Raw genomic sequence first — 25,695 nt, forward strand, 5'->3', positions numbered from 1 at the left:
CTACCATTTCTTTTTAAAAATATTTACTTATTTGGCTGTGTCCGATCTTGGTTGCAGCATGTGGGATCTAGTATCCTGACCAGGGATTGAACCCAGGCATTGGGAGCATTGAGTCTTAGCCACTGGACTACCAGGGAAGTCCCCAAGCTACTATTTCTTAAAAGGGCAGCTATAGAATCTGCTCTTTCATGTTCTCTTAAAAGTTGAAAGATCACAAAGGCAAGACTATTGTTAAGGCTAAGGAAAGAGGGTGTGTCACCAAAGCGTACACAGTGGTAAAACCCAACTAAACTGTCAGAATCATTCCTGACAGCAACAGAAGAGGACTGACATACCAGGGCATGAATCAGCAAGGTCCAGCCTACCACCCCAATTACACCTGAAGAGTCTACTTGTTACTTTGGTGGGGAGAAAGCACTAAAAAGAATTCATAGGTAAAGTCAATACTACTTAAAGCACATGTAAATTAAATAAGCCCTGTCAACCATCCACAGGTTTGTCTCCTAAAATCTTAGGCACAAAATAATCTGTAACACTGACATCCATCTTAATTTTCAGAGGGCAAGGGAAGGAGACAACTATTACCCAGACTCACAAGTTACCTTTTAAAATTAAGACATCTCAATTTTACAACAAATGTAGAAAAGTATTTATAGAAGAGGGGGAAAAAAAGCTTCATTTATTATAAAGTCAGGTAAACTTATGTATACAGCACAGTACCATACATTTACAGAAGTTCATTCACAGGTTACCTTCAACATAACTTACTGGGTTCCATAAGGGTCTAAAATACTTCTAGACTGAATTTAAAATTTCTAGATCTAGAGGGCTAAAGGGACATTAGTCCACTGTTGTCAAAATGCAATGAGAAATGTTAATGTATGCTTAGTTTCCATCAAAACTTTCTATTCAACAGCTCTTAAAACTTTTTTAAACCCCTGCATCATTTCTAAAAGGATTAAGGCAAACTGCTTTTTTGTTAAAATTCAAAATAAAGCTTTTTCAAAAGATCTAAATGGAACTTCTATATACAAATTTGTTTAAAACTCTCAGAATCAAGAGATTGGCTATTGCCAACTATAGATTTCATAGTTACTCAAGATAGATAAAACATATTCTCCCTTCTATTAAGGATGAAAATAAAATGCCTGCATCAGTTTTCTATTATTAAAAAACTATGAACCTGGTAACAGATGTGTTATAGTATAGTCTCTCAATACCATGCTTAGTCCTTACATCTTACTTGCCTATGTAAAAGATATGTTTTGTTCCTTTAAAAAAAAAAAAAAACAGATCCAATGGGAGAAAGAATGTTTAATAAATGGTATTGAAACAAATAGCTATCTGTTTGGAATAAAAATAAAATTAGATCCTTATACCTTGTACCATGTAGAAAAATACATATATTACTGATGGATTTCAGAGTAAAAAATAAAAATGCAAGTACCCAAAATTCTACATACAAATTTAGGGAGTTCACAGACTCCCTAAAGCCCATCCATGGATCTCAGATTATCTAGAAGAGGAATTGTTAATTATAACTCCTATTAAAATTTCAATGCCAAATACTAGATGTGTTTTCAAGATCAAGTCACATGCAACAAATGAAGATGAACACATTAACTCATTGTTGTAACTTTATAAAATTGCCAAACTGGAACTAGAAACAGAGGCATGTCAATACAAATGGACAATGACTTAAGAAAAAAAAAATACACCAATTTAAATAAGTTTGAGTGCATACTGTACAAGTGTATCCATGTCGGTTAGCCTTTCAGAAATATAAAATCAGCTAAATCTGTAGTACTTAAAATTTAACATATGCAATGTTATTCTCAAACTTGATTAAAATACTTAATAAATACATGTTTAATATGAATAACTGCAACATACTTCAACATCTAAACATATAATAGGAATTCTATAATATTAAAATGCAATACTTTCACCTGCATTAATCTCATACACAATGGAAAAATACTTGCAGATAATTAGCATTAAGAATGCAAATATATTTTCACTGTGGAAGAAAAATAAGATTAGAAATCATATATTTGTATAATCTACAAGAAAGCTGTAGATAGTCTACATTATGATATTCTATGTTAAAATGAAAGCAATATTTAAGTTTACAACAAATTTACTCAAGGCCAAGTATTTATTACAGAACAGAATCTTAAAGCAAGGCAACATTAGATTAACCATTTTAGTTTCTTTTTTAAATGAAGTGTAGCTTTAAAATTGTAATAAAGGTAAAACATAAATTCTAACATGCTCGTCTCTTCTTATAAATGGGATGATGTAGAAAAGCAAAGCTTCAATGTATAGGGATTGGAACCATCTGTAAAATTAAAAAACAAAGTTAACAGTTTCCTTCATCAAACTTTCATGATAAAATTGAATTAGCAGAGTAAATTATTTCACTTTTTTATAGCATTTGAAGAAGGAAAATTACTATGTAAGGTAAGGAGAAGATTACTTTCATTCATACCTACTAGCAGGTGAGCTAAATTAAGGCTGGAATATTGTCCATTTACACTCCTATTGTTCTAAACATCATTGGACACATAGGATGCACTCATAAATGTTTTTTTTAAGTGAATTAATCATTAATTAATGATTAATTAACAGTATAATCCAGATAAACAGTATCAGGATTAGGCTTATCTAAGTCCATTTGCAAAACTCACTTTGCAGAAAATATCACCAATGGTAATTACTCTATAAAAGTTAATTCAAATATAGTTTGGGAAATGGAATAAGACTGGAATGTAAAAGAAATGAGCTGAAAAAGTTCTAAAAGAGTTAAGTATTAAATCTGATCAACAGGGCATATAAATTTTTAAACTGCTAAAGAAAAGAAGGGGTGGTATAATACACAAAAATACTTTCATTTTATACATTCTTCTTTAACTTTTCAGAACACGCAGAGATAGCTCTTCATCAACTGATTATACAAAGAAATAACTGTTATCTTAATGTACCAGAATTTTAGTGTTAAAAAAATTCTTATAAAAGTACATACATCAGCAAGTGCAAGACACTGCAGAAGATTTAAAAAAAAAACAAAAAAACTGTACCTGTCTTCAAGGAGTTTACTATTAATATACTATATTTTGAATATATCTCAAATATGCAATATAAAGTCTTTTAAAATCTTCCATCAAAAATTTAGCCTGACTCACTATTTTTGTGATGAAGGTAAAATGAGAGGAGGTATTCCTACTTATTAATTATTTACTAAGAAAATTTTCAATCATGAAAAAATATATGGATCAGTATAATGAACACCTACAAAGCTTCATTAACTATCAACATCTGGCAGGCTTATTTCATCTACCTACTCTCCATATGCTTTTCGGGTGCTGGAATATTTTAAAGCAAATCCTAGATATGTTACTCCATACCACATTCCCCCCACTACCATTCATCATCACTCCTAATAAAATTGGTATTATTTTTTATTTAGAAAGATAACATTTCAACACCCTATAAAGCTAAGTAAATTATGCAGCATGAAGCTTCAAAAGTTAAATACTTGTGTATTCTTTGCACTGTAAAAAAGAGGCCATTTACCATCATAAAGAGAGTGACACTTCATTTGAAACAAACTAAAATAATGTGGCATACCATTTTTCATCTAACCTATTGGTAAAAATCGAAAGTCTGAGAACACTCAGCATTGGTAAGAGTGTTGGGCAGCAGGCATTTTCATACACCACAGGTAGTAAACTTGTGTAACCTTTTCCAAGGACAATCTAGCAACATTTACCAAAACATAAACCTTTATGCTCTCTATGAGGAAACTGCCCTACAAATATAAAACATGCAACTATTAGGATGTTTATTGTAGTAATAGAAAAAACACAATTAGAAACAAGCAGTATTCATCACAGGGGAAATGGATAAATCAAGTAAACTGTGGTACATCGCTACTAAAAACAGCTACTCTGTGGTGGAAAAAAAGGGGGGGGGAGGTAGTTTTACACGTGCTGATACAGAAACAGTTCCAAGACATATTAAGTGAAAATAGCAAGGCACATAATAGTATGTATAGAAGAACCATTTTGTGTAATTTTAAAAAGGTAGATATACATACTGGAGAGGAAGAATAAAAGGAAAAGACAGAAAGGGTAGGGGTTATAGAAAGCTTTATCTTTCATTCTGTACCAGTATGTACCATTTGAGTTCTTTAACCATATATATTTACTGCTTTCTTCTAAAAAGATCAACAGGATATATGGAAGTCAGTCTCCCGGCAGGCCCCAACGCTCTGTACCTCCTTGCATTCACAGCCCTGCATAGCCTCCGCCTACACTGTATCACAGTCGGTTGGTGTGACCACCAGATCACAGCCTAAGTGCTATCATGGCACTCCCAGTAATAGGTTACGAAAGGCACTGTGCCTTCTGTTTTGTTGGTCTTTCGCTTTCATCTCTCTCTCACTCATTCAAAAAAGGCAAAAGAGCTACCACGAAATGGCCAATATGGTTTGACTGTCCCTACAAAGAAACACACAAGTGAGCACGGAACTGGATTATCCAGTCCCCAGTCATAAGACTTAAAATGATTGCAGCCTTATGAGACCAAAGCCAGACCCACTCAGCTAAACTGTACAGATTATTAATTCTCAGAAACAGTAAGATAAATAAAGGCTTGCTGTTTTAAGCTGCTAAATGTTGTGATAATCTGTTACATAGCAAAAGGTCACTAATATAAGAATTATGAGGGGTTGTGGAATTTATATGCCTTTTAAAAATCTTACTATATTATACAAAATAAGAAATGATATCTTTAAATTATCATCAGTGTTTGGACAGGAACCCCCACTGAATAGTTTTGACACAGTTTTACTTACTTGGAACTCTTATCTGATAGTGATTTAGTGCTGTGAGGGCTTCTACTGCGTCAGTTTTGCATTCCCATTCTAAAAGCCCAGAAAGTGTTTTGGCAGAAGCTGAAACAGTACAAAGAAACACAAATCCACTTGTTATTTGCTTATCATCAAATTAACCAGGAAACTTAAAAAAAGGGAATGTGCACTTACGTTTTGCATCAAACACTTTATATTTGATGAAAGTAAGAACTTCATGGTCATTACACAACTGTCAAAGAAATGTAAAACTCCATTAAAAAAGGCCAAAATAATATTCCTACCTTTTTTGCCCCCTCCCCCAGAAAGTAAACTTTATGGTAGCGTTTAAAGTTTTGAGTCTGGCATGAATGAATTAAACCAAATTTTTTAGATTAATAAGCTACATGGGAAAATCAATTAAAATGGTGATATCCTATAAACTATGTATATAATTTTAGTGCTATACAACAAAGCCAAGACTTGTAACTGAAATACATATTCTCACAGCTAACCAGGGTTTAATTGAGTACCTAAGGTGGGGAGTGGTGTTCTGGAAAAATAAATTCTTTTCTGAAGTATTTCCTGCAGTTAGGGGAAAATGCAGGGATATATGAAGTTCTGTTATGGGTGAGATTTAAGGACATGGTAAAAGAACTGTATAAATTCAGGACTAAGCATACCTCATTCTAATTCCAATTCTCAAAAATATTGAGCCACAAAACAACAGAAGACCAATGAAGGATGGAGGCCATAAAAGTAAAATGGTCAAAGAATGAACTGTATTAAGTACCAAATCGAACCCGAGTCTCCCGCACTGGAGGCAGACACTTTAACCTCTGAGGCACCAGGGAAACAAGTTAAAAAAATACCAATAATATCAAAAGCAGAAGATGCACAGTGAGAGACTTTAAAATGATGTTAAAACATCACATATTTTAAAATAAGAAACAGGAACATTTTACACAATTTACATTTCAGTGCCTACCTTTGTGAAGGTCTCTTCTGTGACACACAGTGGAACATTATAGTAGTGCAGCACACAGGAGGGTGGTTGGATGATATTCTTAGATGCTTGCCCAGCACTTGTAAAGCGATTATTTTTGCTCATTGCAAAATCCTTGTAGCTACTTGTACCATCCTCCAGCTCAAATATTTGACTTGGAACAACTGAATGTTGTTTAGACACACTAAAGATTAGAAATCAAAGAGGTACAGAACATACTTTTGTTAGATAAAAGCAGCAAGTTGGCAGTCTCAAACTGTTAACATATATGCCTGCATCAATCCTAATAAAAAAGGCATATGCAGCTATTTAAATACAATTTAAATATTTACTATTCACTATTTTTAACATTTATTTAATATTTAAATTTAGTTTGAGTTAATCAATCGCTCTTACACTTAGAAAAACCTACTGAATATATTTTCATATTAGAAAACAAATAAAAAATTGCTCATTTTAACATTTTGCTTTGATTATAAAACTGTATAAGTAATACACAAAATCTAAATTATATGATCTGAAGTGTCTAAAATGACACCATTATAGCTGCTAGTTTCAAATGTGCCCTCAGTTACATTAAAATATTCTGAAATGGAAATTAATATCTCCAATAAAAAGGATGTTTTTTAAATTTACCACTTAAGATAAATAATTACCAAACATTAAGTCTTTTTCCAAACAATTTGACATTGTTAAGATGTGTGACAGCTCTTTCTACAGCATACTCATCGCCCATTTCTACCAGTGCTGTACCAGGAATGGTCTTCATAAATTTTACCTGTAAGTACAAAATTCCCAAAAGGTGAATATTTAATTCTCTTTAACAGTAACAGAATTTCTAAAAGACATTATAAGTGGTTGATGTCAAGTAAAGAAGAACACCTGGAATCTTTTTTTTTGCTCTTCTATCAGACACTCTTAACTCTTACCAAAATGCAACAGTTTAAAACAGAAGACTGCAATTCTGTATATCACCCTGAAGAAGAGCACAAGCTTACCCTGACTCTTTTATTAACTGTGTGATGTAGAGCAATTCACTTCTCTGAGCCACAGATTTCCTTCTAAAATGGAGATAATGATAACATTTGGCAGAACTCATCAATATTTATAAATCCAATAAATATTTATTAAGTACCTAATATGTTTTAATAATTATGCACTGTACTATGTACTGGGGATTTAATGGCAAACACAACAGACATGGTCTTTTTTTTTAAGACATGTTCTTCTTAAAGCTTATGTTCAAGTAGGAAGGTCAGAAATGTTCAAGTAAATAATAATTACCAACTATTCAGTGTGCTATTTATTGCCTTAGTAACAAACAAGTAACAAACAAGATACTATATGAGAAATAATACAAAATGACCTTGAGATAGCATTTCCAGTAGGAAGGCTCAGGCAAGGTAGGGGCAGTTTAAAAAATAGGAAACACACGTTTTCATGACATCTTTGAGAGAAGCCATATTTATCCTCTTAAATTATCCCAGTTTTAGTATATAATGCGATAAGGGTTAGATGGGATAAAGTATGACTATCTTTCAGCATAGTGCCTATGCCTTGGAAAGTCCCTAAATATCTATTAAGTATCACTAATGTTAATAACGTATTAAACACAGTTCTATCCTGTTAACCTCAAGGAATAGTGAGAGTACTTACACAACAAATTGCAACGTAGCATTTATATCTATCACTGCAACTATCAATTTTAATAGGCTATCCTACTATTTTTATACTACACCTGTACTTGAACAAAACTCAGTTGTAGTGGGACTTTTCAGTTTTATTTGAAATCAATTGTCTTCCTGAGGGCAAAATTTCTCTCCCTTGATTTAATCCAATAACATTTCTACAAATGTAATAGTGACCAAATATGTATGTGAAGTATGTAGTTCAACTGGTAAATCTCAAAAAAAAGAGAAGAAACTAACCATAAATAGATCTTTAAAGGACTATGGTAGCTTAAAATGTATCATTTAAAAGTTTTTAATTTTTTGAGATGTGGAGAGAGACCAGAATTGTTCAAATAACATACAGAAAATTTTGTTTTTATTAGAAAGTGATTTGGATTTCTAAATGAGACAACAGTTCACAACACAAAAAACAATGCTCTAAAAATGTTGATTAAATTGCCTGATTCCAGTTGTCTACAAATGTGAAAAGCACAAACAGAAAAGTAACACTATGTAAAGAAGGTAAACATACACATTAAAGCATATCAGTTATAAATTAATGCAGTTTCTGGACCTTAACAGAACACCCAGATGATGTATAAGATAAATGTGCATATGAAAAACTCTAAACTACTTTTCTCAATGCTGCTAAATGTGTTGCATGTATTCTTGGCTAGTTATACAAGGAGAAATATTCCTATGTTACCCCCTAAACCAAATATGGACTTTCTTTTTTCTTTTTCTCTTTCACGTGGTCAAATAGGTAGTGGAAATTCTTTTTTCCAGAGATGTTCCAAGTTGCTGTCTCAGATCAAGGAGGCTTTAGAATTAATGAACTAAGAACTCAAGAGTAGCAATTCCATGCCCCCGCCCCCTCACCCACACTTATGACTCACACTGTCCTTTCTTTTATTGCTGTGAAAACAATACTAAAATCACTTAAAACAACAGGAAAAAACAACACACTACAGTACTGAAATTCAAATGAGCAAATGTATCAAACAAGTGGTAAGAAGACTACCAATCATTTCCCCAGTTAAATTTTCCATGATTCTTTCAAAAATAGTTTAGAACATACTTTGTGACAGGGACTCTTCTAAGTGTTTGTGAGATATCAATAAAATACCACGGATCTGGGGAAAGCACAGAGTTATCTGGTGAAAATAAAGTTCAATGAAGTTTTAAAGATCTTCAAAATATGTGAAATTTAAATGTTTCACTACTTTTTGAGTGTAAAGCCTCCAGACAGAAAGTTTTGGACACAGTCTATCAAAGTGGGTCAGTTTCAAATACTGATTGAGGTAAAAGCATGTTGTCCTGCAGAAGATACTAGAAGTCTAGCATGTGGGAGGCAGATGTATCAATTTAGAACTCTCCTAAAATTCATTCATAGACAGCCAAGTCCTGAGACTTGTTTATCTAGACCAAGCTCCAAGAAAGTAACTGCTCTTTCAAAATTCCACAGTTCAACATGTTAAATACCAGAATATATCTAAAGTAATTTTAAAAGTATAGGCTTTATGCCTATGTTAGTAATTGATTAAACTACTTAACATTTTAGACTTCTATTTGTATTAGTAATTTACTCTGCTATTCAGCAGAAACTAACACAACATTGTAAAGCAACTATACTTCAATAAAAATAGAAAAATATTTTTAGTACCAACAATCTACTCTGATCACTAACCAACAGAAAACAATTTCTAAATTTCTACCTAATGAATTTTTAACTTATGTGGATCACTACTGAAAGAACCTGCATGTTCTTAAATACGAGAAAACACATATATCTGCAGCCTTTTCAGATTTTCCTATTATATATCCTAGCAAAAGAAGTTAATATACAATGAAACTTTTAAAAATAATTTCTTAAAAAATTAAACTTACCTTTTCAATATTTCCATATAAGCAGAATAGGTTGAAGACTCTTGAACAATTCATTTTTAGTTGATGTAATCCACTAACCATTACAACTGAACCAGAGGGATTTCCTCCATGCATGTAAGAGGAAGAAGCCTGTGGTAATGGATAGGCAACAAGCTCAGGTGTATCTCGAGAGCCCATTCTGTAACGACTCGGTAAAGGTAATAATGGACCATGGGATCCTATTAAAAACAAAACAAAATAAAACTTTAGCAGACACACTTCACCACATGCAAAAACAAACTCTTATTAGCTAGGTTGATGCATATCCAAGGAAAACTAAAAAAATGTATGAATATTCAAATATAACCTGTGGGAATTAACAAAAATCTGTATTTATTTGCACCAGATCCAATATACACTGACCTGCAGACACCTGCATACACCAGGATTTAAGTTCTTATTTTTAAAAAGTGATTTTAACAAAAATCAGGCTATGGATGGATGAAAAAGATCAGGTTATGGATAGATGAAAAGGAATCAGTGTAAAACTTTGGGCCACTATATATAAATCATACCATCAAACTCAAAAAAACCTGCCAACTTCTTTTGGAGGATGGAATAATACAATAAAATCTTCAGTGAAATCTATATACAGACAACACCTTTAGTTCCACTAAGAAGTTGTCCCCTTGAATATATTTTACTATTAACGTACTTTCAGGCTAGAATTGTATTCTCCTGATTATAATTTAGGAAATAAAAAGCCTAGATTTAGTTAATAACCCTCCACAAACACACTCAGAGGTTATCATTATTCAGCAACTTCCATTTTTTGAAACATCAAGAATCCAAAAGATAACGCTTGAATATCTGAATCTGCTGTCACAGAAACACACAAAACTATGTCTCTCATTCTGAGGATCTTTACTAAGAATCAACTAGCTAACTCTAGAGTAACTCTAAGTAACTTCAATCTACTCAGTTTTCCCATCCATAAAAGATTAGAAGCAACAGGAAAAACAAAGCTAGAGTGAATGGAATAGATGGGAATGGAGTCCAGAGAAACTGATACTAAAAGTTGGCAGAGGGCACATTTACAGCAGGAAGAAGAGAGGCATAAGAACTGAGAACAAGCAACTAAGATGGAGCGATGTAACTTAAAAATGTAAACCCACACATCGTAGTGCTCCTGAAGTGAAGTGTTAGTCACTCAGTTGTGCCCGACTCTTTGCAACCCCATGGACTGCAGCCCACCCTGTCCATGGGATTTTCCAGGCAAGATACTGGAGTGGGTAGCCATTTCCTTCTCCAGAGGATCTTCCCAACCCAGGGATTGATCTTCTGCACTGCAGGCAGATTCTTTACCGACTGGGCTGAGTCAGTGATTATACAAGCATACTCTGGGGTGCATATAAAGATTTTCCTACTGTGCAAGAAACCAATCCAAAATCCCAAGTCCTTCCCTCATTTTTCAAGAAATAAAGAATATGTAATGCTACTGGCTTTCACTTTTATGTAAGACTAAGGAACACTTGTCACATAGAGTGAGTTACTAAAAACTACTATATTTTGGTATCATAGCACATTATTACAGCTTATGTGGATTCAACATTCAATATTCTAAATATAGCTGCCATTCATAACGACACAGAAATACTATCACTGAGCACATGTAAATATAGTGTAAATTCCTACAATTTTATGGAGGCATACTTTATCAATATATCATCATCAGTGTTGCCTTAAATTGGTCAAGGTTTTCAACTGCTCTTATTGTCAATAATCTAGTTTATCAAAACAATCAATATAGCTCATGGTGAGTTACTTGTTAAGTAATTATCTGTATTTCAGCCTCTAATTTAGACTATTATATATAAGGTGGTGTTAAATATCAATTATTCTTACCCCTACTGCAAAAACACACATATATATTATACTCCACCCAGCCCTTCCCCTAATACTACCATTTGCTTGTACAGTAATGACACTACACTATTATGACTAAATTTTTTCACAGACAGTGGGAAAATGTACGTGGGATGGGTAATGGAAACTTCCACTCTGCTGAAGTTGACCAAGGTCCAAAAACTCTAGATCTAATGTCATAGGTGCAAAAGATTATCTAATGTTTGTAATGACACTGAGCCATCAGGATTAAATTATGTTATATACACTATTTAAATCATTACCTATATCAAGAAGATTAAAAACAAGTCTCTTAAAAGCTTTCTAAATAATTCATGCAAAAAGTATTGCTGCTTCTGTTTTAAAAAAATTCATTTATATGGGAAAATGCTACATAAATGGCATTTTGAACACTTTGAAGGCCTTCCCCATCTTCAACACTTTAAAATCTGTACATTATTTTTTGCCACTTTTCAAGTATGAGGGCTTCTATCAGTTCATCTCACATGGCTAGACTTTCAAATAAAGATAAAGAATTCTTAAAGCACAGATTTATACTCCTGTAATAAATCAGTGAACAAGTTTAATCTGTTAAATAAACCTTTTCCTTTATTTTTTCACATACTATTATAAAGGAAAAGTCACCTATGATATGACACCAAAATGTAAATGAACCTGCTTTGCTGAGCTGCTGATCTGAAGGGACACAGCTATGATTTGAAGCATTTGTAAAAAAGGCTCAATATCACGAGCACTGACTCCCATCTTTGCTTTTACCCCAGTTTCTTCATGCTACTTCTTTCTTCAGTCAGTCTTGATTCGTCATTATCTCCTATCCCCTCTCCTGCTTACTTCCCTAGGAAAATAGAGCAAACTCTCCTCTGAGACAAATGTTTCAATAAACATAGCTCAGAGCAGGTGCCCCTACACAAACCCACCACAACCATCCTTCTTCAGCAGGACTCTCCAGAACCGGAATGACCCCTATTTAACAAACGTCATTCCAAAGAGTTTTGCATCGCTCTTTAAGCTTACATCTTAAAATTTATACACACACACTCTTAGGGCATGAAACCAACAGAGAATTTCACAACAGGCTTTCAGAAAATATAAAGTTCTTCTAGGGCATATAACATATTCTTATTGATGTAATTTTCAGTATTTTATTAAGTGAAGACAAACCTGAAAAGCCACACTGAGAAAATGGTTTGTGTCATCATTACTGTAGTACTTTGTCCTTCATTTATATGCTCACAGATTTTTTTCTAACTCTCTCTGGCAGAATATTTAACCAATTTTTGGCCTTAAGCTGACTGCCATGACACATTTATATAATCTACAACTATACTACAAACTTTAATAAGCCATTCTTTTGAAACCCTCCATTATACAATGCACAGTAAATTCCTAATAAGGGATTCTTTACTGAAGGATGAGAACTACTTGTATGACCATATTAATATTTACTGTTAAAGAAACTAAGAAAAATGATCAAGGAACACACTATAATGACTGTAGTAAGATTTTCACTTTATACTACACTTACTGTTTTGATATAACATATTGTTTCAAAATCTCTTCTGTAATACAGACTATCACAGAAACTTGAACAATTAGACACATACACATACACGTAATTAATTCCTGGAGTTCAAAAAAAGATACTACGGATTAAGCTAAAACTCACAGCAAAGAATGGTCATCAAATATGTACACTATTTGAAAACATTTCAAACAACAGGAAACACTGGTGGCTTTTCAATAATAAATCCCAAGAACACAACATAGCAATTTCTGTTTTCTACCACTTCTAATAGTAATCCTAATTGTACTTCAACTTTAAACCACAGAATAGGTAGGGTCAATGACTACTGCTAAAAACAAAAAATATTTAAAAACACAGAACTTAGAACCAGTTTAAATTTTTATCAACAGTTCTCAACATCTGCTTATAAAGACAACAGCCAGATACCTAACTTTTTCCTGGGGAAGATTATCAATCTAGGTTTCATAATCTTAATTTATCAACATAGCAAATATTAAAACTAAGAAGTTAAAAACAAAAAAAAGAACTAAATACAAATTTAACCAAAGGTGAAGTACCAAGTGTAGAACTAAAAGAATTAAAGAGATCATCATGTTTCCTTTTCAACAAATACCCCATTCGCTCTGCCTTTTATTACTCTAAATTCCTCTTTGCTCATAAACTGCTGGAATGGAAGAAAATACACTTACTGAGCTACACTTCTTTTTGGTCTTCTAACAGTCTGGAGCTCATAACTAATCAAAACCAAAATAAAACAAAATGTAACAATGAAAAAGCTTTCAATCCCAAACAAGAGCTCTCATTTATCCCAAAGATTATGTGATATAACAACAGCCTAAGAAAACAAAGGACTTTGGACAACTCCTTTGGAGTATATTAATAAGGGACTGATCCCATAAACCAAGTCAAGGGAGCAGAAAAAAAAAGAGAGACAAAAATTGTGCCATTCTTCATCAGAAATGCAAAAATTCTAAGAGTTTGTCTATACTACCTTCCTTCTGCCTTGACAAACTTACCATAGCCATCATGTCTAAACGAAGAAGGGTGTTCTCCCAGAATGGCTTGTCTCTGGCGACCCTTTCCTCTATCTGACACAAAAGTAGAAACATGGTTTTAACAATTTTGACTCAAGTACTTAACAGAGTTCTCACATGGGAAACACCCATTCAAAACATCCATTACAATTCATGAGAAATGTGATTCCTGGTTAATGTTAAACATCCATTCATATCCAATTTAAATACAAACACCAGAAGTTTAAGAAAATAATTCTATCTAACAAATTCCACTTAACTTGAAAATATCTTTTTGGCAAACGCCAAATACAATCACACTTTCGAATTTAAGGAAAGAATGGATACTTTTCAGAAAGTGAGGTACACGATGCTAAAGCTTGACACTGTACAGAAGTTTTTTACCAATACATGTCTTTAAAACAAGCTTTAAGTGCAGTACTTTTGAAAGACAGTACCTGATGCATACTATTAGCTTCAACAGCAACACATTTTCAAAGTGGGCTTCTTTCAAGAAGTTCAGCATAAGCCAACAACAACCTGTATTACATGGTTTCACAATCAGTAAACACAGAGTATTTTGTATGTATATACACATATTTACAAACACCTACTGACTTGAGAGCTGGAAATTTTCACATCACTGGCCCATACTGTGTATCATGGATTGGCCATTGTCTATAGACCTTAACACCAGGCAGAACTAGGAACACCCTCAAAGCTTAAGTATGCCAAGTTAAAGCTAACCAAGGGGGCTACATTATTGGACGAGAGTACTACAATACTCCTAAAGGATAATTTTTATGCTAACTACATCTTTAGGGAAGGCATGCCAATTTCCTCAAATCTAAGAAAACAATAAAAAAAAATTATTCTAAATTTCTAAAATAGTACTTCCTATGTTAGTAAACTTTAAAAATCATTGTGTAATATTTTGAGAAAGTTTGCTGATCAAATTATGGTGTTCAGTAGATTTTCTTTTTTTTTTTTTTTTTTAATCAATCTTAAGAGTCTGGTCATTCTTTGAAAATTCAAAGAGAAAGGCTTTCTACATATCCTTAGTCACCTAAACAAATGAGGTTAATGGGAGATGAGAAATACTTTAATTTTCACTTCACGCTACAGAAGTATTGTTTAAATTACCTATTTCAAGTTATCACAGCATTGAGAGGGACCTAGGAGGTCATCTAGTTCAGCTTTTATTCAGTGTATAAATTCTCTTTATATCATCCCTGAGACTATCAACTGGGACCACCTAGCCTCTGCTGACCCAACTCTGGTAACAAGGTACTCATTACTTTCCCTTACATTTTCAGTTAGTCTTAAATCATGAAAAAATTAATTTCTATATTATATAGAAATTTGTCCTCTAAATATATTCTACTCCATTGAGGGCCTCACAGCCTTACTCAATACTTAGTCTTTCTCCAAAAACTCTTTCAAATGCTTAGAAGTTATTATGATCCTCTCCATATTCCCAAAGTCATTTATTTCTCCTCCAATCTAAACACTCACAGTTCCTTCTTCCCAGTATTATCATTTAAGTCTCACTCTATCAATCCAGTCTGCTATTCTACTCTGCTAACATTCCTCTGCTCAAGAATGCAACCAAATGCTAAATATAAGTGCTTATCTGATCTAAGAATCTTAAACCAAAACCATCATAAAGTCTTCATGGCTTAGTTTTACTGACAGTTAACTGTGTGCTACAAAAGAAAGAGCACTGAATTAGGAGTCAATTAAGATTTCAACGTAACCACTAATTTGCTATATAATCATAGAAACAATCTTTATGTATAAAATGAAGGAGTTAGAGTAGGTGATCTCTAAGGTATCTTTCAGCCAAACATCATTATTTCTCTTTAATAATTTTTCTTCAATAATTGGAAGAATGCACTAACATAAGGTCATATAAAGAAGTATGAGGAAGAGTTAAACACTGAATTTATCAATGTATAAACAGTGGTTTGTAAACTTTCATGGATTCAGTCTGAAATCTGATGGAAGCTGTGGACCTTTTCTCCCCTAAAAGATGCACACACACACAAGTTTTGCTGAACATTTCTGGAGGGATTCTCTGGAGTCTAGGCTAAGAATTCTTTGCACTAAAATGTAAATTGACCTGAAAAGAACTTTTTGAAATGAGGTTATATTTATAAAGTCATTCTTGTTTTTGGTAGAAAAAGTTACAATTCAATATCAACTTGAATGGAAGCTGAAGTCACTACAAAAACAAAAATAAACTGCTATATGATATTTGCTGTATAGACAAACATCTATCTGTAAGGAATCAGAAAACAAGAATTTTTTCCTTTTGAAAGTATAAACAGCTAACTGTTCTACCTCCTTTAATTATATTTCCCTATTTAAACTTCTATCTTACATTTCTAAACTTTCCTGACTATAATTTCTTGTATAAAAATCTAATCTAAGCTGGCTTTTGTAAAACTCAGTTCTTTTAAAAGAATAGAAATACACACTATTAAAATAAGAAGGATGTCCATAAATATTTTAAGAAACATTAAGAGAAAAATAACCAAACTTACTATTTCAAATGAGTTTAGAAAAAAAACTGAATGTTCAGTAACTGTAACTTGACAGAAGTGAGAGGTTTCTCATCAACCACTTATTCTGTTGTTTGAGTACTAAGGCTTTGTTTTTCAATACTGTATTCAACTGTACCAAGCCCAGGCCAAGCAGATTTCTGTAAGTAGTAAAAAATGTGGGGTCCAGCCTAAGCTGCATTATCAAACAAACTTGTTTGCAACCCCATGCATAAGGCAAGATGATTTCCTGAGAACTAAGAATTACAGGGGTCAGTCACCCAAAAGTCCTAAATATTTGAACATGCAAAGGATCACCACATTGTCTCTCTTTTTTTTTTTGGCAACAGTACATGCACTATGGAGTTCCTACTGACCAAGATTATTTCAGATGCATAAAAATTTTTCCTAGTTTATTGACTTTTACGGATATACTCATCTTGGTGAGGTTTCCCAACACATGGTTCAAATACTGATATTGTAGTTGAGATGTAGCCAATACTGCAGCCCCCTTGTTTTTACAAGATCCACATTTGATTTGTATATTCCAGAATTGCCACACAGTCAGTTGAACAATTTTATCATTCAAATCTATGCTCATGAAATCTAGCATTTATAAGTTATAAGTGAAAATGCATCTCAAATGAAATGCTCCTATTTTCAGATTTATAAAGTTTAAATATATTCTACCTTGAACAGACATGGTACTTTCACCTACATTTGAAAGGTCAAAATTTCTAGTTACACAAATTAACATGAATGATAATCTTAAACTGTTACAAAAAGTGACAACTTATAAACAGCCACTTTACAAAAATCAAACCACACAGAAAATCTTCTTTTACATATAATTCATCTTTTCATTATTATGTTATTCAATGTCCACAATTGAGGAAAACAAAAACAAAAAAGTAATCTTAGGTCAGCAAGTATGTATCTATTTCTTTTATCTTTAATATCTGTGTGGATTGGTTGAGCATTATAATTCCCAAGACCTGTAGATAGCTCTATTAAGGATTATATCCTCTATTAAGGATTCAGTTAACAATTTGAACCTAAGCTGCTAACAGTTACAGCAATGGGCATTAAGATTTACAACATTGTAGATAAAATGTAGTATCCGTCAGTGAAAAGTTTTAAATTCTACAACTGAAACCTTAAGGGAAATCAAACCAATATATACATACAACTTGAATAAATGGGCACAGTCTATCATGGTATTCATCCCATGCAAGTCTGAAGTACTGTTAAGTGTCCTCCTTTAAAAACTTGGGGTGATGGTGCATGCAGTATGCAGTCAAGGTGAATTGCAAGTCTGAGTTTTTCAGAGGGCTTTTTGCTGATGCCGATGTTGTGCATGATGAAGTGTAGAGTCAGCCTGCTGGAGTCCTCTATCCTTCTTAATGCCTCGTCCAGCTTGGGGGGAAAGTCCTTTCCATAGAGAAGCAGTGTGCAAGTTTGAAGTTTGTAAGGAATATTCTGAATCAGTTTCCTCTCCTCCAAAGAGAGAGAGCTGCTTGGAGAAATGCAAGTCCTTGAACTGCGGGCGTGCCTGTATGTGTGGGCTCCTTGTTGAACTAAATATACGTTAACTCAGTACATACCAGAAGGGGGCACTAATGTTCAAGGTTCTTTTCCAGCATTACAAGGCCTTTTGCAACAAAAGCTTCACCAACAAAGGTTTTCATTTGAATGAACTAGCTCATGTCAGGAAAAAGGAATCTAACTGCATGTAAAAATTTGACAGCAGATGTCAAGTACATCTAAAATGCATAAAATACTTACCTCGTCTTCCCAAATACGGTTTAGTGTAGTCCCAACTGTCATTGTCATTCCTGATAACATTTAGACGAGTTGGCTGTTAAGATTAAAAAGAAAGGAAGTCAAACTGTGTATCCAAAGCATAAATAACTTCTTTGGCAAAGTGTTGAAAAAAAAAAAATTTACCCTTGCATATTCAATTTTTAGTGTGCAACATCCAGCATATATATCTGCTCCATTGAGAGCTGCTTTAGCTTTCTGGGCACATAGGACTGATTCAAACTTAAGCTCTATTAAGGAAATTTGGTTTAAAGTGTCCAAAATTTATCATTATTCACTCCCTAAGAAGTGGACTAAAAAAAGTCAGAAATAACTTACTTCTGAAAATGCTTTATGAAATAAAATTTCTAACAATTTTTAGTACAAGAATTTAAGATCAAGGGTACCAAAGAAAACATAATGCAACCAAAGTATCTACATTAATCCTTCTAGGTCATCAGAAATACTTTATAAATTGGGGAGTGGGAAAATGGAGCATGGTCTCATTCCCTATCAAAGGCCAGCTTGCTCTTTTTGTTTTGATTTTTGAAGCTTTTAAACTTTTATTTTATATACAAAGAGCTAGTATTATTTCTGCCTAAGTTAGATGTCTGACTCATTGGAAAAGACCCTGATGCTGGGAAAGACTGAAGGCAGGAGGAGAAGGGGATGACAGAGGATAAGATGGTTGGTTGGATGGCATCACCGACTCGATGGACATGAGTTTGAGCAAGCTCTGGGAACTGGTGATGGACAGGGAAGCCTTGCATGCTGCAGTCCATGGGGTTGCAAAGAATCAGACACAACTGAACTGAAGTTAGATGTGCTGGATGATCCACTGAAGGAAGTTCCCTTAGTCAACTTAATGAAGCCAACGTCTTTCACATCTGGTGGAAACACTGACAGCACATATAGAGGCCATATTTCCGGATCAGACCATGCTGCTGCTGCTGCTAAGTCTGTGTGACCCTATGGACAGCAGCCCTCCAGGCTCCTCTGTCCACAGGATTCTCCAGGCAAGAATACTGGAGTGGGGTGCCATTTCCTTCTCTGTGCTGGACGGAGCCAACTGGGCAGAAGCAAGAACACTTCTTTCTCTCTTTTTACAGCCTGCTATCTTGAAATAGGAAATACTGTACTCTCAAAGTAAGAAGAACAGATAATTTTCTGTTAGGCAGTCCAGTGATTAGGAATCCATACTTCTACTGCTAAGGGTGAAAGTTCAATTCTTAGTTCAAGAACTAAGATCCTGCAAGCCACACAGCAAGGCCAAAAAAATTAAGTAGGAAGAATATTATGAAGAATCAATATAATAACAAAAGATTTTTATGTAATTCTGAGATGGTTGAGTTTATAATCTTTATCCTCATTTTACTGGCCTTTAAAAATTTACTTTAAGTTTCTTTTTTTTAAAAAAAATCAAACCACAAAAGTGGTAATAAAAAAAGCAAAAATACCTTGCCAGAGTAATATATATATAATATATATTACCATTATATATCCCTACTTTTTTCTATGCATATACATGTACACATAGGTTAGGGTTTTTTTTTTTTTTAATGGGATTGTACTATATGTACAGCTTGCTCGTTTTACTCAATGTATGTAACAATTTAACATAGAAAAGTAGGTCTTACATAAACCATGATCATTTAAAAGATTCAGTGAAAAAAGGAAAGAAACATTCTACTGATTCCAACATTTTGATACTTCCAAACTATTTTAAAGAGATTCAGAAAAGTCCATTTGAGATAAATTTCAAAAAGGTACAAGTATACATATAATCAAACAGTGTTATTTTTTTCTCCCCATTAAAAAAGCAAAGCAAACTGTAAGATGGAGCACTAGATTACTTTACAGTATAAGTTATCAAAAATAGTAAAATTCTCTGTGGGTACTGCAGTTTTGTTTTTAAACCTAAGACAACTAGATGGTGGGGGATAATAAACACTACTTGTTCTCAAAATTATTAAGCAGGAAAAAGTAAGATCTATATTACACAGCATTCATACACATCAATAAAAAATTTACAAATAAAGGATATTCAACCATTGCTTGTATCCCATTTCTCTTGAATATAACAATACGCTGGACTTTTCCAACAGGATTGCATACAGTATATAAAACATCCTAGGAAGGAAACAAAACAAGACTTCATCACATCTTATATTCAGAAATATAATAAAGCCAAACTCTATTTTGTTTAACAACAACAAAAAAACCTGTTATGATGTCATTTCTATTAAGCACTAATTAAACTTCTAAAAACTGTTATACTTTAATAAATCTAAAGCTATTTGTTCACCTACACAATATACTCATATTAGAGAACTTCCAATGAAACATTTGAAAAGCATTATTACTTATAATCTCCTAAATGAATCCTCAAATTTTAAAGTACCTAAAAGAATCTCTGATAATACAATTAATAAACCAAAGCTGTAACCAATTACATTTTTTCCCAAATGTGACTCTGAAATGTTTAATATTATAATCACTTAAATTACAATAAAAAATATTTATTAAAGAGTAGGAGTAGTACAACTCAGTATTTATTTTTCAAGGACAATGGTTATAGATAAAAGACTCAGGGAAGATCATTTCTAAAGAGTTAAATTTCACCAAACAAGATGCCTGAATCTAAGAGAGAACCCTAAATACCCACTTAGGAACAATTCTTCAACTTTCAAATTTTTTGAGTACCTACATTATAGAGCTATACCATTAGGTAACTAAGGATATAATAAACAAATCAGAGTGCTTGTACTAGTTATATTCTTTTTCCCCAAACACCAAATACTGTAAATATATTAATGGTGTTTATTAATAAGTCTATACAGATCACAAAAATAAATAGATACATAGTATCTATCTAAATTTAAATAGTATCTAATGCTTTAAAAGTTTATATTCAAATATCATATACTCTTACTAGAAATCATACTAAATGAAGCGCCTCTTATTATGACATTTTATTCATTACAAAAATCAAGTGTCCTTATCACTAGTTTATTACTAAACAGCATGCTATTATTATAAAGTAGAAAACTCAACTGGTTTAGGACATGAATCCTTTCAAAATTCTAACATTATTTTTTTTAAAGAGTGAAGAAGAGAAGTTTTTAACAAGCTATCTCTAAACAGTTTATAATGATAAATACATCTTACTATACCACGGGATTCTGTCACTACCTAGTAGATGCTCTTAGTGTATGTGCTGGCATATGAGTGACAGAGATTTCTTGGATCATTTCCAACAAGTCTGTCTATACTTTATTATCAGAAAGAGAGTTAACAGTGAGAGTAGTAAATAAAAGTAATGTGCCTATTTAATTATGACAACTGTGCTTCTGACCTCTTTACAACTTCAGTGCTTACCATGTCTTTGTTCATTAGATGTGATAGTCAAAACTAAGATTACTTTTAGTAATTCTCTTTTTTTAAACCCAATATTTTCAAACATCTATATGGCAGTGAAGAAAACTATAGGTTAGTCACCCAAGGCAAATTCCAAAATCACTTTTAATTTAGTCTGTCTTACTAAAATACATACCACTGTAATTGGATAAAGAGGATTCTGAATCGACAGCAGAAGAACTTTGTTGCCTCCTGATGGATCGTCAGTATTTCCTGGCCGAGTGATCCTTTTGCTTGTAGAATAGTTGAAAAAAGCCTGCTGACCAGCTATGTACACAGGTTCATCTGCAGCAAACGTCACACATTCTTTGGCACTATCTATGTTCTCAAATTCCACCAGAGCCTGCCGTTTAAATGGCATCATCATCACATAGCTGAAAGGAAGATAGGGAAAGAATACTTCAATATAGCAAGTTTAATTAACCTTTTTCTCAAGTAAAAGCAGACTTTAATTAAAAATGTCTCATATCATACAGGCTAGTAGTCTTCACTACCTACACCCAATGTTAGTAAACTCTTAAATTATCCAAATAAATTGTGGTATACCAGGTAGATGGTATATGTTTGAAAGGTCCTCTTGTGATTAAAAGCTTTTATGTACTTCATGCCCTCCTCAAGCACAATTCTGTTATCAGTTACTAATAATCCCATCCAGTTTATTCCTCAGGCTGCCACTTATAAGCAGCATTAGAAAATATCTGGAAGTCACAACTACTGAAGCCCGTGGACCTACAGCCTGTGCTCCATAACAAGAGAAGCCACTGCAATGAGAAGCCCATGTACTGCAACTAGAGAACAGCCCCCACTCACTGCAACTAGAGAAAGCCTGTGCAGCAATGAAGATCCAACACAGTAAAAAATAAATAAAGCAGTGTGTACATGTCAAAAAAAACTAGAAATGAAGGGAAGTTAGCAAGAAATCAGAACATGTGGATAGGAACAGAGAACCATGTCCTCTATTCACAGAAACAAGAGTGTTAAAAATATTTTTAAACACAGTCAATATGCTTTTTATAAGAGCAGGAGGCCAGAGAAATAACATGAGGTCAGGTACTCAGTGACAGCACTGCTTCTCAATCAGGCATCCAGGAACTAACTACACTTCAAAAACTGGCAAGCCATTTCTTAGTAAGAAACAGACCACTCTGTAGCCTGGCAAATTACGTAATTTCTTAAGAATTTCAGCTTCCTTGTTTATACAACTGGGAGCACGGCTGTCAAGATTACAGTTCCTGCATACAAATTGTTTACCTTGCCTCACTCATCTTTACATCCTTAGCATCTAGAAACAAAGAGCCTGGCACATGACAGGTATTCAATCAATACTTTGGTCTAGGAGGTTTATTAGCTTTCAGCCCACACCATTCAAAACTGAAGAATAAAACACAGAAACAGTAACGCCTAGGATTAGTTTTCCCAACTATAAATGCAAGATATAAATTTCAGGAGAGAAACATTCCTTTTAGAAACTCAAACTCCTAGTTGAGGTTCTAAAGTTTTGTATACAAAAAAATAGAAAACACCAGAATTAGGTCTATGCTAAAGAAATTTAAGAATAATAAATATTCTCCCTCTCACAAATCTAAGTTGGTTTAAAGCTTAGTGGTATCACCAAGTAAATATATTAATAATGTCCTTTGGGTCTTCGGAAACACAGAAAAATCATAAAGGCTCAAAAAAATAAATTCTTTATTGGCCTATTATAATAGACTTATCTGTTTGTAGTAAAAAAAAAAAAATGCTTTCTTTAGCTACAATAAGAAGTAAGTTAGAAGCACAGAGTTAAACGCTACACAGGTTACCCAGGAAAAGTAGCATCATATAAAGACAGGGAATGGAAAATCAGAATGTCACAGGCATTTTATAATTCACTTAAATTCTGGGGTACATAATTAAAAAAAAAAAGTTCAAAGTACTAATACAAGAAAGACTGGAAGACCAAAGAGAGAAAAAATAAAAAGTCCAAAAATATGTTAGAATAGGTATGTTCAGCTTATAGCTTAAAACATACTTACTAATTTTTAAATAAAAACAAAAGGAAGCAAGAGATTTACTACATAAATCAGGTCTCCAAAGTTTTGTTTTAAAATTCAAACTGGTATAGCTAATCACTATCTAGTATCTTTTCCTTTAATGAAAGAGAGAAGGGAGGAAAAGAGACTTATAAGGATATATTTTTAAATATTCTTTTGATTAAATAAAGACAAAAAATAGCAATTATCCTGACTTATTTTTAACATCTTATAGTTTCTTCTGAACTTCTTTCCTATACATCTAGTTTTTAAGTATAAACTTACTATATATTACTATATTGGTGACTCATCTTTTTAATACAAGTAGTTTCTGTATAATCTTTATATTTGCCCTCACATATACCACCAAATAAATCAACAAACAAAAAAATATGGAAAGTTTCTATAAGTGTGACATTCTGAAGCAAACACCTACTCCTCATAGGAGGCTATTCAAACTTCTTTCGGCTTTGGGAGCAGATACCTCTTATTCAAGATCATTTCACACAGCTGAAACTCCTATTGTACATATTTATGCCAATTAAGCTCTTAATTATACACTAATTTGTTCCAATTATTTCACCATTTTTCTATCCACATAACTACGAATCTTGAGGGCAGAATGATGTACTATGCAAATTAACTAAATAAAATTCATATATGGAACACATTACCATAGACTAAATATCAAACAGTGTAGAGTCTAAAAATTGACAAGTCACTCAAAAGTGATTCAAAGTAATCACAACCTGAAACAAACAGTTCTATTTCTTTAATCCCCAACATCCAGTTCATGGTCATAATTGACATCAAAATATCAATATAATTATTATTTCCCTAAAGTTTCCAACTTCATTTGCTCACCAACTTGTTTTCTGACAATATTCAGTATTTCTTGGCTGTAAAAAAATAACTTAAAAAGCCCTAAATATATAAGAACAGAAGAAAATAAAAATCCAGAGATAACCTCATTGTTTCATGGAGTCTCTTTATAACTCCATGAGACTACACACCACCTGGAAGTGGTGACTGGGTGAATCAATGTCAACATGCAAGTCTAAGAATCATCTAAGGAGTCTGCTTCAATACTATGTAACTCTCCAGACAAACTTAACTTCCAATATCCACTCCAAATGACTAAGAAGTGATACAGTCATCTTAGTGATACTTCAAGAAATGGACTTCTATTTATGCCCATGTGGTTTTCCAATTTGTACCTCCAACCATAAACAAAATGTTAACAGTGGTTTCTGAGGCCCATAAGTTAAGAGTAATAAGTTTGCTAAGTCATCCACCTCTCATTGAGGTCACCAAGAAATTAAGAAGATGCCATGATGGAAGGTATCACCTAACACTACTAATACTCCTTTGAAGAAATGATTCCTCTCTGTTGGAATCTCTGATCTCTCCCTCACCATCTTCTTTCAATACTCAAAACCCCACATAAATTTTTATAAAATTGAAGCAGTCAAATGATCTCAGCAAATATATTGAAATTTCTCTCCTGTTTATATATTATGACTTAGTCTGTATAGTCTCTGTTGCCTATAACAAAAACCCCAAATAGAAAAAAAGTAATAAATTCTATATTATCCATAGTAAGAAAGAACAGCCAAGCATATTTCAATTTAGAAAGATTTTTTTAAGTGTCTATTTTGGGCAGCAGAGTCATTTTGCAAATCACGTTTTTCATGTAAGTCAGTATTCTTAAGTATACACCAGCTGTAAAGGAAGAGCATGAGTGAATACAAAACACAAAAGGAAGATAAGCTAGGATAAAACACTGACCACTCATGATACCACAGCAACTCACACTAAGCAAATAATGCCTACCCTTTAGTCTACTCCCTTTTCATTGCCAATTAATAAATAGTTCAAAACAAACTACAATAAACAAACAAACAAACAAAAACAGTATTTAAGTACTACTATTTGAAACTCTGAAGATAAAGGGCATAATTAATTAACTCAATGGCTTAAAACAGTATTTAAGAAGGAATCATGGATTCATTTGAAAATCAGATGAAAGATGCAATAATTAGTGTTACACACAATCTGGTTGAGG

The 25,695-nt window shown here is 33.1% G+C and overlaps 1 protein-coding gene across 2 annotated transcripts in view; it reads right to left on the reverse strand.

The window, feature by feature from the left end:
• Positions 1-653: 653 nt before the first annotated feature.
• HNRNPLL (heterogeneous nuclear ribonucleoprotein L like) overlaps positions 654-25,695 on the reverse strand; it is a 37,529-nt gene continuing 12,487 nt past the window's right edge. Inside the window, exons 3-13 of one of the 2 annotated variants that reach the window (XM_040224662.1) lie at positions 21,755-21,992; positions 20,246-20,331; positions 18,349-18,445; positions 18,187-18,259; positions 13,862-13,933; positions 9,416-9,633; positions 6,515-6,636; positions 5,841-6,042; positions 5,048-5,105; positions 4,859-4,957; positions 654-2,341 (exon numbers count right to left, since the gene is read on the reverse strand). In XM_040224662.1, coding sequence (XP_040080596.1) covers positions 2,286-2,341; positions 4,859-4,957; positions 5,048-5,105; positions 5,841-6,042; positions 6,515-6,636; positions 9,416-9,633; positions 13,862-13,933; positions 18,187-18,259; positions 18,349-18,445; positions 20,246-20,331; positions 21,755-21,992 — 1,321 coding nt within the window. In that variant the 3' untranslated portion in view covers positions 654-2,285. The remainder of the gene's footprint in view (positions 2,342-4,858; positions 4,958-5,047; positions 5,106-5,840; positions 6,043-6,514; positions 6,637-9,415; positions 9,634-13,861; positions 13,934-18,186; positions 18,260-18,348; positions 18,446-20,245; positions 20,332-21,754; positions 21,993-25,695) is intronic. The other variant, XM_040224663.1, reaches the window with a different exon arrangement.

The sequence above is a fragment of the Oryx dammah genome, unplaced genomic scaffold (assembly GCF_014754425.2).
Source record: "Oryx dammah isolate SB20612 unplaced genomic scaffold, SCBI_Odam_1.1 HiC_scaffold_25, whole genome shotgun sequence".
NCBI lineage: Eukaryota > Metazoa > Chordata > Mammalia > Artiodactyla > Bovidae > Oryx > Oryx dammah.